Source organism: Aulonocara sp. 'chitande type north' Nkhata Bay, linkage group LG7 (genome assembly GCF_057382095.1).
Source record: "Aulonocara sp. 'chitande type north' Nkhata Bay isolate Kocher_YH1m ecotype deep benthic linkage group LG7, A_spYH_male_GT1.1, whole genome shotgun sequence".
In the NCBI taxonomy this organism is placed as follows: Eukaryota; Metazoa; Chordata; class Actinopteri; order Cichliformes; family Cichlidae; genus Aulonocara; species Aulonocara sp. 'chitande type north' Nkhata Bay.
This window is the reverse complement of record NC_141350.1, coordinates 21,809,251-21,828,620: the sequence shown is the minus strand read 5'-3', so window position 1 is coordinate 21,828,620 and position 19,370 is coordinate 21,809,251. Positions and strand designations below refer to the sequence as shown.

At 41.3% G+C, this 19,370-nt stretch overlaps 1 protein-coding gene across 1 annotated transcript; it reads right to left on the bottom strand.

Moving 5' to 3' along the window:
- Window positions 1-7,702: 7,702 nt before the first annotated feature.
- oaz2a (ornithine decarboxylase antizyme 2a) lies at window positions 7,703-18,305 on the bottom strand. Its single transcript, XM_086302737.1, is given in 6 exon segments — window positions 7,703-9,633; window positions 10,648-10,733; window positions 11,795-11,967; window positions 13,778-13,858; window positions 13,860-13,926; window positions 18,238-18,305. Coding segments are annotated over 6 exon segments (609 nt in total). The 3' UTR covers window positions 7,703-9,499.
- Between the last annotated feature and the right edge of the window lie 1,065 nt (window positions 18,306-19,370).

Here is a 19,370-nt window from a genome sequence, read left to right as displayed (position 1 = left end):
GCACAGTGAACTGTGTTCAAAGACAAGGATTTCTGGACGTGTTCCTGAAGCCATGCAGTGATTTCCACGACAGGATCCTGCCTGTTTTCAAGGATGGCATGCAGGGATATCCATCACTGATTTTCACTCTTGTCCCTTGTGTACAGAAATTGCTCCAGAATCTCAGAATACTGTGATATTATCTACTGTAGATGATGAGATATTCAAAGTCTAGACATTTTTATGCTGAGGTGCACTTTTCTGAAACTGTTGCACAATTCGTAGATACATTTTTTTGAAGACTGAGGAACCTCTTCTGAAAACCTGACCTGACCTGTTGTCAGTTAACCTAACTGGTTTCAAAATGTTCCTTCAGCTGTTTCTTTTAAATACCACTTACTTTTCTAGCTTTCCCCCCCTTTGTCTCAGAGTTTTTGAGATGTGTTGTTTAAAATGAGCTTATATTTCTTATTAATGTCAGTTTAAACAGCATTTGATGTGTATACTGTGAATAAACCCGGTTCACGAGATTTGCAAATCAATGATTTCTATTTTTATTTACATTTTACACAACGTCCTGTTTTGTTTCTTGTTTTTTTTTTTTTTTGGGGGGGGGGGGGGGGGGGGGGGATTCTGCAATTCTGTTACTGGTCTATTACTTTAGTTTGTCACTCCCCAACATTATAGCTCTTCTCAAGAGCCACAGCTTCTTGAAGTTGCTTCAAGCACATAGGAGGAAAGATGATGGTGTCACAAGATTCCTGAGCTAATCTTACCTAATAGGACATCATTTTTTCTAACACACTGCTGTGTTTACTTTCACACAAAGTAAACACCTGCTAAAAAAAAGCCATTTTCTGCATGTTCCCTCTTTATGCTCTCTGTGAAAGTCTTCTCCGCTTCCCCTTGTCTATAAATGACTGCTTTTCCTTCCTTTACCTGCCTCCTTTTAATATACATCTGAATGATTGACCTGTCAAACCTAATATGGGTTTTCCACCGATGACATCGATGGCTGCTCTCTTCGTCACTTCAAGGGATGTTGTGTCTCACTCTGCTTTCCTTTTGTAGTTTCCTGGCATGACTGCTTTTCTGCATTATCTAACATGTTAGGCCACTTAGGGACTCCAGGTGGAAACATATGTATGATTATAATCGGGTGCAAAGCAACATCTGGTTTTCATCACAGAAGGATTTGGTGTACTTGTACACTGTCCCAATAAAATAAACTCACAGTAAACCAAATGAATGATGCACTAATACCTTGAAATACCAGTTTATACTTCAGAGATTTAATTTCACTTCAGTGCCTTGTAGTACGGTGAGTTGAACCACTGGTTCAGTTTATCCCACAGCAGCAGCAACACAGTGTGTTGGCCACCACCAGCACCAGCATGTACTGTAAATAGTTTCAGTCACATTTGCTTTGATGTAGCAGTCATAAAATCTGATGGGCTACAGCTTTTAAGGTAACTGGTGCTTATCATATACCAGCTAAACCCACTGGTCTGTACTGGCCCTCTTGCTCTTCAGCTTATTCAAGTGTTATAAAGGATTTAGAAGCTACTGAGCACATGAGCTGCCAGGGTGAATCTCAGGTTGTTGTTTTATGCAGCACCGCCATCTACTGTTCAAACCAATGAATTAGCAGATAATGTTGACTATTGTCTCCATCTTCCACAAATTAAACATTATACACCCCTTCATGTTTACCGGGCCAACTATACATTACACCTACAGGAGCTGGTTGGCTATGGAAACCTATCCCATGAAGCTCCTGGTTCTCACTTTCTGTGCTGGTGCCTTTGTTACCAAGTCAGCAAAGCTTTGGTTATGTTGGTGACTTTTACGCACCGTGCGTAGACAGATGATTATGTGAGAAAATCCCAGCAGATCCCAACAACGGTACCATGTTCAAGGTCACTTCAAACTACTTTCTGTCAGTTTCTGATGCTCAGTTTGAACTTCAGCAGGTCGTCTTGACCTAAATCACAATAGACATTAGCAAGAGTGCTGCACTGCAAGCAATTAAAAACTGATTTCTTAGACATTAAATTAAAAAAGAAAATTGCAAGGCCAATAAAAAGAGTTTAAAATAGACAATAATATTAAAAACAGCAAGAGGAAATAAATCAAAGCGATACCGACACAGTTAGACCTCATTTTAATGAGCAGTGGTGTGTTTTAGTGTGGTGAGGTCAGCGTATGCACAAGGACGATTAATCACATCTCTAAATGATGTGGTTAATTGTCTCCTAGAAAATTTTAGATCCACTGCAGAAATATTAATCTTCAACCAATTTGATTTGAGCGTGTGCAGGCGAGTGCTGATCATTTTTGGGTAAAGAAAAACCGTGAAGGTGTACTTTTGGTCAAGATTTTAACACTAACCAAGGAAAAATAATGAGGCCCATGAAAGTGTAAGCAATCTCTGTAAGCCAAAAACTGTTCTGAACTCATAGAAGTCTTTTCTATTCTTAAATCTTCAGGATGTCAAAGAGAGATGATATCCCCAATATGGTTCTGTTTCTTTTCTCTTTTTTTCTTTTGCATTAATTTATTTATATTATGATAAAAATGAAATGAAATCCACAGTTTAAGACTGTAAAAAGTTCAGTAAAGGCATTTATTATCTACAGTCAGTGAGCAATGCTGTTAAATAACCAAAATAATCATGCAGTAAAGAAGCAGCCCTGCTAAACAGAAACCTGGAGAAATAAAAATAAAATGCATTTCTAAATAGTGACACTAGAAGGCGCCACTGCTCAGTGTGTCTGGTAATGACAAAGACTGGACGCTCACAATAAGCAGACATGCTGTGGCCTACTTAGTGCTGACTCTTGGGGCAGCTAATTGTGCAACTCTAAATTCAGGCTGGCTTTGCTGATCTCTGCAGACAAAGGATTGTGGGTAACAGCCTCTGCTGTGCATTGTGTCCAAGAAGCCATACAGTAACATGAGTGCGCGCAGGTTTTGTCCGAGGAGGAGAGACACCTGATCCTGACACACAGTGAGCTTGTATGAGAGTCGGCAGACAGTGAAAGTGTACATGAGAGGATGAACACTGTTCACTGTCTCTTCACCTACTCTGCTCAATTCAAGGCTGCTGTGTCAATGCTGAAGCAGGACTAGAGGGAGGGAGAGATTACCCTTTCCTTGGCCTTCACTCTCACCATGAAAGTGCTCAATAAAACCACGACGTCAGCAAGCTGTCTGTAGGGAGGTGCAATGTTTAAGAAATCATTTTTATTCAGATTTTAACAATTTAGTGGTAAAACTGCAAAAATAAGGCCATCCATCCGCTTCCGCTTATCCTTTTCAGGGTCGCGGGGGGCTCTCGAGCCTATCCCAGCTGTCATAGGGTGAGAGGCGGGGTACACCCTGGACAGGTCGCCAGTCTGTCGCAGGGCCAACACACAGAGACAGACAACCATTCGCGCTCACATTCACTCCCGCATTCACACCTATGGGCAATTTGGATTAATCAATTAACCTATCCCCACTAACTGCATGTCTTTGGATGGTGGGAGGAAGCTGGAGTACTGGGGGAGAACCCACGCAAACACGGGGAGAACATGCAAACTCCACACAGAAAGACCCCGGCCTGATGGTGGAATTGAACTCAGGACCTTTTTGCTGTGCGACAACAGTGCTAGATTAATCCAAGATTAATCCATTATAATGGGCAGCAGATAGGACAGACAACTGTTTTCACGACTTTGAACTCCAGTCAGCGTAGTGAAAACTGTTCTCTCACTTATTTACTGAAAGTTGATTCGCAGTCGATTACAAGCTACAGATGCAACTTTCTCTATGCACGTGTTTCCAGAATAGTTGACTTGGTGATAGAGTAACATTTTTAATCCAGCAATAGTTTGTTCTCAAGGCAAAGTTAAAATAAATAAATAACCATCAGCAACATACATCGATATGATTAAGTTCTTCTGGATTATATTATGGGATATCCTTGCTGTAAAAAGGCAGTTTAAGCCTGTGGACCTTTACTGACCAAGATTTAACCCATCAGCAAAACTTCTGACATCCAACAACAGGGCAAAGGTCTTATGGGAGAGGTGATTGACATGGAGGAGAAGATAGATGAGGAATCCCAGCTGACATTAGCATCACAAGGAAAGTAGACTGAGAAGTACCAGGGACTGAAGGACTAACTAGACAAGATGTGGAAGGTGAAATCCAAAGTAGCCCAGTGGTAATGCAAGCGTTAGGAGCCGCTATTGTCATCAGCATGTTTATATTAAATTCAGCAGAAAGCAGAACCCAAGAAACAACCAGCAGAACTCAAAACAGACATGAGCTAAAGTTAACAGTCAACACAAGTTTACCAGCTTTATATACACAGGACGTAATCAGGGAAAATGGAAACATAGGGAAACAGTGGAAACAGTGGAAACTAACCAATGCCACTGACAAAAAAAACTAAAACTTATAGCAAAGCACAAGAGATTGAGGACTCACCAAAATAAAATAGGAAGTAACTGAACAGGAAAAAACAACCAAGTAGACTTGACAAAACATAGTAAACATAGTAGAATGAACTGAAACACGAGGAATTCAGTATAAACTGCAACTCAAGTCAAGTAACTAGATTTCATAAAGCAGCAATAACTAAAACTAAACTTAGAATACAATCATAACTAAAGCTTTTTTTGTACTACATACAAAGAATACAAAATTTAAAGGGAACGAGGGGTGGCTGTAGCTCATGAGGTGGCACAGGTCAGCTATTAATCAGAAGGTTGGTAGTTTGAACTCTGGCTCTGCTCCAGCCTGCATGCCCCAAGTTACTCTCTGATGCATCCATTGGAGAATGAGTCCATTTACTGTTTAACGCCATAAACACGGGAATCAACAGGAATAAAGAATAACTAAGAACAATGAAACACATGTCAGAACCAAATATTAAGTACAGACATAAAACCCAGGGTCAATGATGCACGTGTCAGATTACAAAGCAAAATACACATCAGGTGATGAACGCTACTTAACCTGTTTTTAATAATCGTTATCAGTATTATATAAAGTCCTTAACTTTATATAATGATGGCCTGGATTGTTTGTCACCTTTTAGACCCAAGTGCTTTTTTCTAGTCTTTCAGATGCATTAAAAGCTTCTTTAGCTTTTTCATTTATTAGGATTTATGTGGATTTACAGTTAAAATCAATATGGGATTAAAGCAAATTCAGTCTTAGGCCAACACAGCTGGACATAATGTATTCTGCATGAATGTTGTAATGGATACTTTAAACTGCTATGAAATGGGAGATGGCAATTACACAATGAATGATATGTTCATATTTGCTAAATGGGGAAATGCTACGTTTAGACTGGATAAGAGATGGTCGATCAGGACGTGATGGTTGTGGCATTCCTTGTTGTGATCGATATGTGGCAGTCACACTCTAATGAAGATATAATATTGTTGAACCTCCAGACATTTATCAGTTAAGTCTGCAGCTTGAGTCAGCTTTATAGTGATGTTTGTATCTTTTAGGCTGTCATCCTGCAGCTTTGCAGCTTTTTAGTCACTGTTGCTACTCTCGTGGCTGCCTTTGGGTTGCAGCAAGAGAGCAGTTTTGGAGAACAGGCTCTAAAATAAGTTACGTATGTCCCATTTTATTCCCTGGCCTACCAAAAAAGATATATCAGAATGTGCATGGAAAGTTTTAGAAAAGGGGGCCTTGGAACTTGGAAGTGTTTTAGTTTTGCATCGGCATCCTGGAGCTACAGTATTTGGACATTTTTTGCCAGCACAAAAACGAACATTTAAGTCATTATCTTGATGTTCTTCAGTAATGCCACACATTAATGCAAATCCACACAACAAGATCCAGGAATTCATAAACACACTCCTGTGCACAGTGAATTTTCAGCCTTGGAGGTTCACGGTCTCGGACAGTTCTTGTTTTGATCTGCAAATCATGCAAAGCTACTCTACAAGAGTCCTAGATAATAAATATAAGGTTTATGAGCCTAAACTTAGACAGTTAGTCCCTTAAAGTACTGAGAAAAAAAAGATCACTTAATGTGACAGAAAGGGCCGGAACAGCTGATAAAAAGTGTATTTTTTGTCTGCAGTGGTGAGAGTAGAGAAGCACAGAAAAGCAGATTTTATTAGAACATCCGATCTGCATCAGTTTAAATGCTTTCTGAAGGGATTAGCTGTCCACTGTCTGACTTTAACTCGCTACCCAGTGCTGGAAACCGAGATGGGAGGACGCAGGTACATGGGCAGCTTCTGAGAAGTGCTGTGAGTGCAGCTGATGCTGTAACCACTTACTTGCCTCCATCTGAGGTGACTTTACGTAAAGCCAACATAAGATTAAGGCCAGGAGGGGACAGCCTGCCTCTTGACATTTAGTGCAGGGGATTAGTGACACAGCTTTATTTTAACATGCGAGCTGCTGTCGGCCATGGAAGAGCACGAGCACTTAAATGGTGCCTCAAGCAGCAGCTAAACATGAACACACAGAAAAAACTTTGTAGACTATACAGGAGTGTAGAGGTTAATTTGGGAGTCTTACAGCTGGTTATAGGGTATAATATCAGCTCATCCTCTGTTTGAGCCCTTTTGCTTCCCTCGATTGGCTGCCCAACACAAACAGAAGGTGGGGATGGCGGGTGTGATGGGCCACTCTTCCCCCAAAGACGTGTGGCTGAGATCTGTGCTAGGGATATCTCCTGTTTTTGACATCATACAGATACAGAAGTGAGAAACATAACTGAAACTGGATGTATGAAACAGCCTGCGTTCAGCTCACAGAGATTACTGTGCTTATGGTGAAAATCTATCACAGAAAAGAAAGTGAAGATCAGAATGTTGAGTTTTCTGCTTTAGGAAGTGTTTTGTATTTTGCAGCTCAGGCCCACCACAGCTGAAAATAGTCCTCTTGATCAACTGACCTGAGAGCTGGTAGCGATTTTTGGTGAGGAGTCAACAGTGATCTGTAGGATATAAGTGTATGTGACAGTGGCTGTCTGAAACTACTGACAGCTGATTAAAAAACACAAACAAAAACAAACTTTCACTTGCTCAGATCAGCCTCATCACTGCACTGTCTCGGTGTTCACGAAGGTTTCACACATTAAAAAGCTCTTCTTGCCTCCTGTCTGTTTTCTCTGCAGCGTTTCTTTGCTTATACTATTACAGCAAGTCAGTGCATTTAGGCATGTGGACACAGTCAAGGGAACCTGCTGAGGGTCAAACAGCATCAGAATGAGGAAGAAAGGCAATTTAAGTGACCGACTGTGGCTCTGGTCCAAATATTTCAGAAACTGCTGATCTGTGCTGGGTCTTTCCAGCACAATCATCTCTGGTTTTTACAGAGAAACATCCAGTGAGCGGCTGTTCTTTGAGTGGCTGCTTCTAGACGACAGAAAGGCGCCATTAAGTCAAATAACCACTTGTTACAACTAAAATGTGCAAAAGATTCAAACCAATTTTATTTATATAGCACCAAATCACAACAACAGTTGCCTCAAGATAAAATCCACCTTTCTCATACCAACAATGAGCTAAATTTATCAAATTCAGTCAAATTCAGGTTTTACGCACTATAACTTTAAACTAGTGACTGGTGTTTTTCCCCATAGATTTTTCTATCATTTCTATCATATCTTCAGTAAACATCCATGTTTTGTATGGCCTATTTTAACATCTCTGCAAGCAAAATGTGTGTTTCTTTGAAGGAAAGAAAACAGGAAGCATGTTTCAGTTAACAACCTTTATTGATTCCCCCTGCATGAAATACAAGTGCGGATTGTCATTGGATGGTTGCCAACTAGTTAGAACAAAAAGTAAAACCCTAAAACTATCACCATAGAGAAATATACATAAAAATATACCTCTGGAAAACTTCATATAGACATTTCCTAACAGCTTATAGTCAGGGCTCAATCAGTAGCAATAAAGACTGGTATGATGTGAACACAGAAGAAAAAACAAAACAAAAACAAGGCCCTGCCCCATCTCACCCAGACACTGGACAGACGGTCATGTTACAGGAAGTATGGCTGACGTGGGGAATGTAGGTTAATATTGCTTTACATAAACACAAGCTAGGTTCAGATTAGCTGGATTTGAACTGACTGCAGACAAACTGAATTCTTTGGCGTTTTATTCAGAGTACTTAAAACCATAAAACCAAAGTCTGAAATGGAAAAAAGAAATAAAAACTAAAAGCGCCTGCCTTTTAACCGTTCTTGCATATAGGATAAGCACCTGAAGAGTCCCTGCTTGTACCCCGATGGCGAGCTAACGTTCCTCTCACACAACATGCGTCTGAAACTGGGGTGAAAAATGGACACATTCCTTCAATAAGACTTGAGTGTAAGAAGCATTCGCACTCTCATCTTGAGGCACTGAAAACCCAGTTTCGATCAACACTTTAGGCGGTGCTGAAGAATCTGCGGGACTGAACGAGCGTCATTTCCGGCCTCTCATTGCACCTTTATCATATTTGAGTCACAAAGCCGATTGTTCTGTTCTCAAAATGTGACATCTCCAGATCAGAAATGCCTGACACGAGTCTGCTCAGCTTGTTTGACAATTACGTCTTAAAAAAAAACGCACAAATTATGGCTGCTCGTCACGTTCTATGAAAACCAGGACGCTCAGACTTAAATGTCATCGCAAATTGTGAGGATCTGCTTCTGTGAAGTGAAGCCGTCTCTTTCTCCAGCTTCTTAGCAACTCACTGACATAATTAGTGGGCGGGGGAGAGGTGAAGGCGATGGCATTGAACAGGCTCGCTGCTTCTTACTGCAAACACTAACAGAGTGTTTCCACATTTGTAGCTAAATCGTTTAGAGCAGGAAAAAAAAAAAAGAAGAAGTGTGAGTGACGTGCTGGAATGATGCCTCGACACATTTGAGGAAGATTAAAGAAACGTTTACATGTGTTTAATGCTAAATGTAACAGATCATCGTGTATATTATAAAGTAAAACCATACCACACCCCAGGCTTCCCCCATCAACACAGCTTTAAGATAAACAGCACACAAAAACACAAAGTCTCCTTTCTGCAACGTTACAAGCTGTCAGGAGAGATATGTTGAACTTTAACATTCTCCTGGATGTCCAGCAGTTGGTTGTCCTGTCAACCGCAGCATAAACAATGTGGCCGAGAGAGGAAGCAGGAAAGAAAAAAAAAAAAAGGAAAGAAAAAATCCCCACGTTGCATGTGACAACTTAGTTCAAGCTATGCTGCTTCTTCACAATACGTTTATCTTCAGAGAAGGGGAGATAGGAGGGTGAAGCAGCAGTGTCTGCGCTCTCTCGCACAGACACGCTGCCGCTCCTGAACACCTCCTTAAAATAAGTCTAAGGAAAAAAAAAACGAAGAAAAAAAAAAGTGACACCTCGTAGAGGAGGGGGAGGAGAGGTGTGTCAGAGGGAAAGTTGAGGCAGGTTCGATTGTTTGAAGAGGAAATAAAAACGGTGGAAAGGAGAGGAGAGGGGGGTGAGGGTGGGAAAGGGAGGCGTCAGGGATAATGTGACAGTCACTCCTCGTCAGAGCTGCTGCTGTTCTCCAGAGAGTAAACCATGAAGGCCAAATCAGGCCGGGCAGGTACCATGGGGTTACCCGGCTTCACCATCTCGAAGCCCATGTAGTGGAACGTCTTGATGATGGACACTGGAGAGGAAATGAGGGAGAACGCTCAGTGTATTTGTTGAGGTAACATTTAAGCCCTAAAAACTGCAACCAAATCAATTTTGTGCCAACTCCACGTCTCAGAATGTGAAGCTAAACATCTCATTTTTTTTCCTATGTCTATATCTATTTATCTATCTATCTTATTTCAATAGCAACACTGCTCCATTTAAAGATCTGACACAGGAACACTGGATATTCTATCCATTTTTCTGATAATTCACTGGAGAAAACCTCAAAAAAGTAGTTTTTGTATCTTTTAAGGAGCTGGGATATACTGCTCAAACCAACATATGATAAGGTCTCCTTTTTATTTACACTGAGACTCACACCAGCCTCATATTCTAGCTCAGATTCCTTCTTTAATACTTTTCTAATATAGGAAAATATAATGGAACTGCAAATATTAAATGATCTGAGTTGGAGTGTTAACCTTGACTCTAAGTGGTCCAGTCTTTGTGCATAAGCACCTCTCAGTAAATGATGATTTCATTTATTTAGGCCAAAAAGTCATCCAGACTCACCTGGCCCTGTGTGAAAAAGTAATTGTCCCCTAATCCTAATAACCGGCTGTGCCACCCTTGGCAACAAAAACTGTAATCAAGCGTTTGTGATAACTGGCAATGAGTCTTTTATGGCGCTGTGGAGGAATTTTCTCCCACTGATGTTTGCAGAATTGTTTCGGATCCACCACACTGAGTGGCCTGTTTAAGATCATACCAAAGCATAGGGGGCTTTTTTCCCCCTTAATAAATGAAACCATTTAAAAATGTTGTATTTACTCTTGTTATCTTTGTCCAAACGTGTAACTGTTAAGAATACACAAAAAACTAGTAGCACTGATAGCGTATGAATACTAGCACTGTATTTATACACTCTTACTATTGGCTGTACACCTGGATAAGGTCTCTGCATCAGTATACAGTGGTTGGCAAAGGCAAATCGTGCTTCAGAAAGAACAAGGGAAGTGCATTTTAAAATAACAGGAGCTCTTACATCGATCCTCTCTGTTTTTATGGAACCACAGGAAGACGTAGTTAACTTTGAGCTTCTCTTCTGCAAACTCAAGCAGCACGGTGAGCCTGTGGATGACATGAACACAGAGATACAGAGTCAGCCGCTAAGCGAGGGAAGAGACGAGCGGGGATGACGCACAGAATATTTTCCCCCCCCTCTTTTATATAAGCACTGCAACTTTACATAATAATGCAGTGGCAGCTGCAAAGCTGGCTGTTTTTAGGACTGGCAGGGTGCCTGCACCAGGCAAGGTTACTCTGTCCCACCATTGATTACAGACAAACACAAAGCCAGGCTCTAAAAGCAGAAACTTATTAGCACAGCCTTTTAATTTGTAATAGATTTGAAGCACCATGATAAATAGCTTCTCATAAACAACTTACATCCTGGCATAAAACCTGCTCTGGTGGAGAACACTGGGACAGTATGTCAACATTTCTAAAACTAGACCAACATAAGAAATGTCCCATTTAAGCAGCTTTATGACCCAGAACTCCAGAAGAAGAAGAGCTTGTGTTTTGCTCGTTTTTCTGCTGGACTCGGTAAAATATGAAAGATTCACAAAAGCCATTTCTGTCTTAACAGTGTCCAGTTTTTTCATGTCATGACTTTGTATTCAGTAAGCAAGAAAAATTGTTTCGAAAATGCCAGAAAATGTACTCTAACACAAACAATGACAGGTTAATGAACCTAATCTTGTAGTTTCCAACAATAACTAACAATTCAAATATAACAAATGTAGAAAAATGTGTCCTGTGAGGGACCCAAACTCTCCTCTCTCCAGCCTCCAAACTTAAACCTGAACTTCCATTGAAACTAAAAGTGGAATAGGAAGAGGCAAAAACAATGTTTTGCATTATGCTTAAAATGCTTCTACACATCTGAGGCAAAGCTGAAAATGACTCAGAAATTTCTTCCTGATGAGACAGTTTAGAGTTTTAACAACAGCAAATAAAAAGCAGGGTGGCTTCTTATTAAACCACAATAAAATGAGGAAAGTTGGAACTTAAAAGATCGTCTTATAAACTCTGTTCTCCTTTATTAAAGTCACATTTTATTGTCAAAGAACAGTGTTGGTCAGGTCTGGCATTTTGTGCTTTTCTAACAATATCCCTCTTGAACTTACCCCTCCTTGCTGCCCTCCACCAAAGGTCCAGCAGGAATCTCCAGAAAGAGGCTGTCTCCTGATAGAGCTGTATCCCAGGCGGCTGAGCGGCGCTCGCTCAGCTGGTAGTGGAAGCGGAGCAGAGTAGAGCTCCCACTCACTGAAGAGGCCTGAGTCACAGTTAACTTTTCATCCTGGAGGCACAGGGAGGAAGAAGAGATTTAGAATAGATCCTAATCCAGCTTTGTGAAACCAGAGTGAGATGCTATATGATACACTTTCTAAGGACAATAAACACAAACACCACCCCCACCCGGTTCCTCCATAAAGGGGCATATTTTCAAGCTCCTACTCTGTTTTTTTGGGAATCTGAGTTCTAGCAGGAATATCACATCCACGCGTACACATCTTTATCCTGGCTGTGCATGCCAACGTTTTGAAAGTTTGAGGGGTGAACGAAAGCTGAAACATCAAACTGCAGCACACGCCTCCAGCTGTGGTGTCACTTTTGGTGCGAGGGTGAAGCAGCAAGTGTAAACATGCCAGGAGGCTGAAAGCTTGGCAAAAGTCTGAAGAAGACTTCTCTCTGTCTGAGAACTGTGCTGAAATGAAACCAGTTAAAGAGGAAGTGGTTAAAGAAGCAGCAGACAAGTGTGATCTTCTGTGAACTAGCAAACCATTTGTCTTTACCAACAAGTTAGTGGCGCACAGATCTTTGTTTCATGAAACTGAAACTAAACCAAAGCATGGCAAACAGCAAAGGTAAAGTCTTGGTTCGTTTTTTAATAGCTGCCCTTCACAAGATGCTGTCCATTTCAGGACCTTTGATCAGCAGCGTCACTCTAAATAGTCATGCATGACTCTCGTGTGCCGAAATAGAAGTGAAAGTGTGAACGCGTTCAGCATTCTGTGCTGTTGCTGAAGCAGTAATATTAGAAAGGGCTGCACACTCTGCACAGATGAAGATGTTAATGACAGTTTGTGACTGATCTGCCTGATCCTAAAGCTCTAATCCTCCTGAGAGTCAGTCACATGTCTGGGGAGCAACCTGACATACACACAAACACTGTTGTTTCCTCTCTATTGTTTGTGAGTTTGTGTGCAACCCCACCCAAGAAGTTCACAAATATGAGACAGCTATAAAAGTATACATTTTCACTTGGGTGCTTTTTTGTGTTCTGCATGGCAAACATACCATTTGAGCATGTCCGGGGGAGAGAGGACTACAATAATTTTGTTAAATCCACTGCAGGTGCAGACGAGCAGATTAAAGGATTTTTTTTTAGCTTTAAATAAAACAACTTTGGGAAATGAGGGTATAACTCGTTAGACAGGCGCTCCTGTGTTTGGCTCAGTGAGTCAGAAATGACCTTGAGCGGTGAAGCACTTAACAGTTATGACAGAAAAGCTTATAGTGAATTACAGCAACACGTGCCAACCCTTTCCCCCAGTGTTTACCCCCTAAACCCCATTCAGTTTTATTAAACCCAATTTAATCTGAAATAAAGACCCTGATGACTAATGTAGGACTCTCACCACAGCAGCATTAAGAGGCTGATATTTTGCATGCATTATGGCAGCGGTCCCCAACCTTTTTTGCGCCACAGACCGGTTTATGCCCGACAATATTTTCACGGACCGGCCTTTAAGGTGTCGCGGGAAAATACAACAAAATAAAACTAGTACCGGTACTGAAAAAAAAGATGATTTATTCATAACACACGTGAAAAGACCCAGGAAAACAGAGTTAACGATAAAAACGATAACAAAATAACGCTGAAAACCGATAAAAACCCTGAAAACCACACATTTCACACCTGAGCCTCAACTCTCGCGGCCCGGTACCAAACGACTCACAGACCGGTACCGGTCCGAGGCCCGGGGGTTGGGGACCGCTGCATTATGGCACCACTTTGCATGTGTGTTGGTTAGAGTGGCCACATGTGGAGAAGATGATTTACAAAATTGGACTATAGCTCTGTGTGAAATATTGAGGACCTTCACCTTGTGCAGTAGCACGCCGAGAGAGTGATCCCTGACCGTCCCTCGCCCACCCGGGATCTTCAGCTGTGGGTGAGGGGCATCAGGAGCACCACAGAGGCCCCGGAGCCTGAGGGATGGAGCATGGCATCAGAGACCCCCCTAACCAGGAACTGCAGAGAGAAGCATGGAGAAACATTTTTCAATACTCGTGTAAATTAAAAAAAACAAAAAAAACAAAACAATTTTGTATAAATTTTTACAACTGCCACAAAATAGTGAGATGGAAATGTTTTCGAGACATATGTTTCCTGCCTTAAAGTTCTTGTTTACTGTGACTGTACTTCACAGAAACTTAAATGAAGAGCTGCAAACCTGCCAAACTAAACTGGATGGAAACGACTGGCGCTCTTCGATCTACCCTTATACCTGACAGAGCAAAACAGAAACCATCAGCGAATGAGGAGAAACCAGAGTGCATTATTAAAATCTGCAGAGTGACTAATCACCAAGACCACAGCTAGATAAATGAAGTTTTATGGGAATGCTTTCACGCACTTACAACACTGCAGGGCATCTCTAACTCAGACAGACAGAAGTGAAACTTGGGCACTCATGACTAATGGCTAATGATCCACTGCTGATGTAAACCTCTTAGCTTGTTACTTCACACACACCTTATTTTAACTTCATTAAGCATGTTCATATAACTAGCAACTATGAAGCACCTGTAGCAACAAGCTCGCAGAACGAGATTTAGCACGATACTGCCCGCTCGTTTGTTGGATCCATTTAAAGCCAGGGATGTCAAACCTGCTGCCCAGGGGCGAGAAGTGGTTACTGGAAAGCCTTGTGAAGTGTGATTCAGCATTTAATTACTCAACACGCTTAGTAGACACACTGGAATGTGGAAAACCTGACACTGCTGACATTTATTAATTTTTTTAAAAACGTATTCTACCTCAGAGATGTTAGGCTCATTAAAAATGAGGACGCTTCATTCCAACTTCTGATCAGATATCAGTGTAAAAATCCATCAGCTATAATCTTCACTGTGAAGAATTATGCCTGATGCTGCTATAAACATTGCTTTACTAACTTTACAAATTAAAAGCTAAAGAAATAATAAAATATAGCAGAATAATGAGTTGAACAGGCCTGATATAAATGTGGTAACATTTTTGCATTTGTCTCACTTACAGCAACCAAATATTAGCAACGCTTTTGTCTTTTCCTGAGGCTCCTCACACAGTCGGTATAAATGAAATCAGCTTGTGACAGGTCATGTTACTGCAAGCACAACAAGCATTTCCCAACAAGTGTCACCAGTGTCCTTCTACTGTACTTCACGCTGTTATAATGAGCTACTTCAAGGTCATCTGATATTTGCTGTGCTAGTTTCTCTTCATTCAGTAAGGCCTCAGTCACACAGGCATAGAGTCTGGTCTGCAGCACCCTGGCAACCAGTGGTTGCTATGGAAGAATGAATTCTGACATGTGATTACTGGAGGTTGCTAGCAGTTTCTGGGTGCAACTAGTTGTAAAGATGGTGCTTCGCCAGAAACCCAGAACTGAACTTTGCCTTTATACCGTTTTCCCCATATAGGTTCTCATGCATGTGGCCAAATAAAGTAAGTTTTAACATTTCTTTGAGGTTTGGAAAAAAGAGAAACTTAAATTACATAATTAAACATAGCTTAACAGAAACTCCTACAGTCGTTTTTGTATATTTGCATCAAACTCAGAAGCAGAAACAGCCTGACTGCAACACTGTGGCCTTTAACCTGAGACTCAGTGGTCTGCATGGTTATATATAGAAAGTTCTTCACTGCTTCAAACCTGTTACCACAATTCAAAGTAGAGCAGGGCGATATGACCAAAAGTATTTATCACGATATACATTTGAAAATTTGCGATAACGATATAACTGACACTACAGGGAGTGCAGAATTATTAGGCAAGTTGTATTTTTGAGGAATAATTTTATTATTGAACAACAACCATGTTCTCAATGAACCCAAAAAACTCATTAATATCAAAGCTGAATGTTTATGGAAGTAGTTTTTAGTTTGTTTTTAGTTTTAGCTATTTTAGGGGGATATCTGTGTGTGCAGGTGACTATTACTGTGCATAATTATTAGGCAACTTAACAAAAAACAAATATATACCCATTTCAATTATTTATTTTTACCAGTGAAACCAATATAACATCTCCACATTCACAAATATACATTTCTGACATTCAAAAACAAAACAAAAACAAATCAGCGACCAATATAGCCACCTTTCTTTGCAAGGACACTCAAAAGCCTGCCATCCATGGATTCTGTCAGTGTTTTGATCTGTTCACCATCAACATTGCGTGCAGCAGCAACCACAGCCTCCCAGACACTGTTCAGAGAGGTGTACTGTTTTCCCTCCTTGTAAATCTCACATTTGATGATGGACCACAGGTTCTCAATGGGGTTCAGATCAGGTGAACAAGGAGGCCATGTCATTAGTTTTTCTTCTTTTATACCCTTTCTTGCCAGCCACGCTGTGGAGTACTTGGACGCGTGTGATGGAGCATTGTCCTGCATGAAAATCATGTTTTTCTTGAAGGATGCAGACTTCTTCCTGTACCACTGCTTGAAGAAGGTGTCTTCCAGAAACTGGCAGTAGGACTGGGAGTTGAGCTTGACTCCATCCTCAACCCGAAAAGGCCCCACAAGCTCATCTTTGATGATACCAGCCCAAACCAGTACTCCACCTCCACCTTGCTGGCGTCTGAGTCGGACTTTCAGCCTTTCTTACCTTGGCCATGTCTCTGAGTATTGCACACCTTGTGCTTTTGGGCACTCCAGTGATGTTGCAGCTCTGAAATATGGCCAAACTGGTGGCAAGTGGCATCTTGGCAGCTGCACGCTTGACTTTTCTCAGTTCATGGGCAGTTATTTTGCGCCTTGGTTTTTCCACACACTTCTTGCGACCCTGTTGACTATTTTGAATGAAACGCTTGATTGTTCGATGATCACGCTTCAGAAGCGTTGCAATTTTGAGACTGCTGCATCCCTCTGCAAGATATCTCACTATTTTTGACTTTTCTGAGCCTGTCAAGTCCTTCTTTTGACCCATTTTGCCAATGGAAAGGAAGTTGCCTAATAATTATGCACACCTGATATAGGGTGTTGATGTCATTAGACCACACCCCTTCTCATTACAGAGATGCACATCACCTAATATGCTTAATTGGTAGTAGGCTTTCGAGCCTATACAGCTTGGAGTAGGACAACATGCATGAAGAGGATGATGTGGACAAAATACTCATTTGCCTAATAATTCTGCACTCCCTGTACACAAAATACTTTACAACTCCACAACTTTATTAGTGCAAAAAAAAAACAACAAACAAAACCCATGAATGTATTTTCACTTACACAAGCAGCTTTTTTTAAGTGCATTAAAGTTATATAAAAAATTTGCAGTGCAAATGTAAATTCCTTGTTGACAGTTTAACCAAAAGGCATTTCCAGTGGAAATTGTCCAACATATCCTCAGCATAACCATGTATAATATCCACAAAACTTAAAAAGGTTATACACATACAATACGGTAATATTATGTTGAAGCACAGTACGTATCACTCCGCGAGGCTCCTGCCTACGATAGCCGTAATGCTCCGACAATCCATCAAGCTGTGCGGCTTTGTAGCTTAGCAAAGTCGTACTGAAACATTTGACAAATTTCCGAGCGCCGTGTACGACATAAAATCGTTTCGAGGTCAGTAAACACAATCAGAATTCATACATAAGGCACACGGGATTATAAGGGGCACTGTCGATTTTCAGAAAACTCAAAGGATTGATTTTAAGTGTGCCGTATTTTCCAAAAAATACGGTAATAACAACGGCCCACTAGCATGCTCTACCAAAAATAGTGCTTTGTTGTGTATCTGATGGACGAAAGCTAAACCAGTTCCACACCACTGAAGTTGCAGCATTTTTACAAACCAATTCTGGTTCATCCGTTTCATTAAACGCTCTTCTCATTCAGCGTCGCCGCCATGTGCATATGTAAACAAAGGCACTGCGCATGCGCGTTTTACCCAGATTTTATCGCGATATTTCATTTTCTTATCATTGCCTAACATTATACCGGTATTACCGTGAACGGTATGTGATATGGCCCAGCCCTAATTCAAAGTAAATTAAAATCACAAATGTCTGAATATCAATCATGTGATGCAAACCAGCTACAAACTCTTAAATTGCTCGTATTGAGCTCTAGTTCATGGACTCTCCTCCACGGGCTGTTTGTTTACAGCGAGTCTGTCACTGACAGAATTAAAGCCGATGATTTATTACAGCTTCAAAGAGCCACCACATGCAGTGGAGGGAATGTATCATAAATAAGCGCATGATCTGTAAACACCTCTGCAAATAGCCTTCATGGCTTTCGGAAACAAGCATGGTCTGCGTTTCGAGTTACAGTCGTGCATCTCACACCAGACGTTGGCAGACGGCCGGCGCTGCCAGAGTTGGGCTGGGACACGGGGAGGGCTCCCGGTCCTCATGGCGTCAAACTTTAGGTAGACAGCTATGCAACAGCGCCTGACTCAATTCTGTCCCCGATTGCCAGTGAAACCTGACACGTTCTCTCTTAAACATGCATCAGATGGACTGATCTGTTTGCAAGTATACACACATATCCAAGTCATGTGCAACAGAACAGTCACATGTATCAAACAAGCATGTGCCTTTCATGAGAGGGAGGTGCCACAGTTTCCCTGCAGACCAAACAGGTTACCCCCACGACCTGATGTACAGAGCTACAGAGCAATGGAAAAGAAAGCGTATTATGCCTGTTCATGTCTGCTGCACACACCCTCTGTTTGCTCGTCTCATTATTTGTGCTTAGCTGTGCACAGGAAATGTGCCAGTGCATTATAGTGGGTAAAATTTTAGGACCCTCTAACTGGAGGTTACTCAGTTTCTTTAAATAATCGTTACGTAATCTATAAAAATTGGTCATAGACTCTTCATCAATAGAGCATGTCGATTCCACAGAAACAAAACTGATACCGACTGTATTTGGGTCAACAGGTAGGACACAGATGGAGGGAGAGAGAGCAAGATGCCAAGGCAGGCTTCTTTTTCCATCTTCCCTTTCAGACAGTCTGCCCTTGATGGAAATGCCAGCTTGTTTTGAAAGCCAACGCTCTTGTCCTCTGACATTTCAGCCACACTCTAAACACCCTCCTCTACACCCTCCTATCCCAATATGCCACTCAAGCTGAAGGGCTGTGGCCTTTAGTCGTCTCCCAACAAATCACAAGTGACAAAAACACCATTTAGTTTACATTTTTCCAGAAGGTTGACTTTATGCTCTGTAGACCATTAATGTGAAGACTGAGCACGTTCACAAGCCTGTGCTGCATTAAGTTGCTAGTGAGGATCATCTGTGTATTGCAGAGAGATGCGTTATCATCATTTTGGCAGGACTGGTGAGAGTATGTTTGTATTCAAGAGAATTTATTATTTTATTTTTAAAGCGGATGAACGCTTGCACTGCCAGTTTGCGCTTCCTGAGGTGCAAGTTGTTATGAGAACTGATTCAGGTGAATTGTTTCACGGGGATG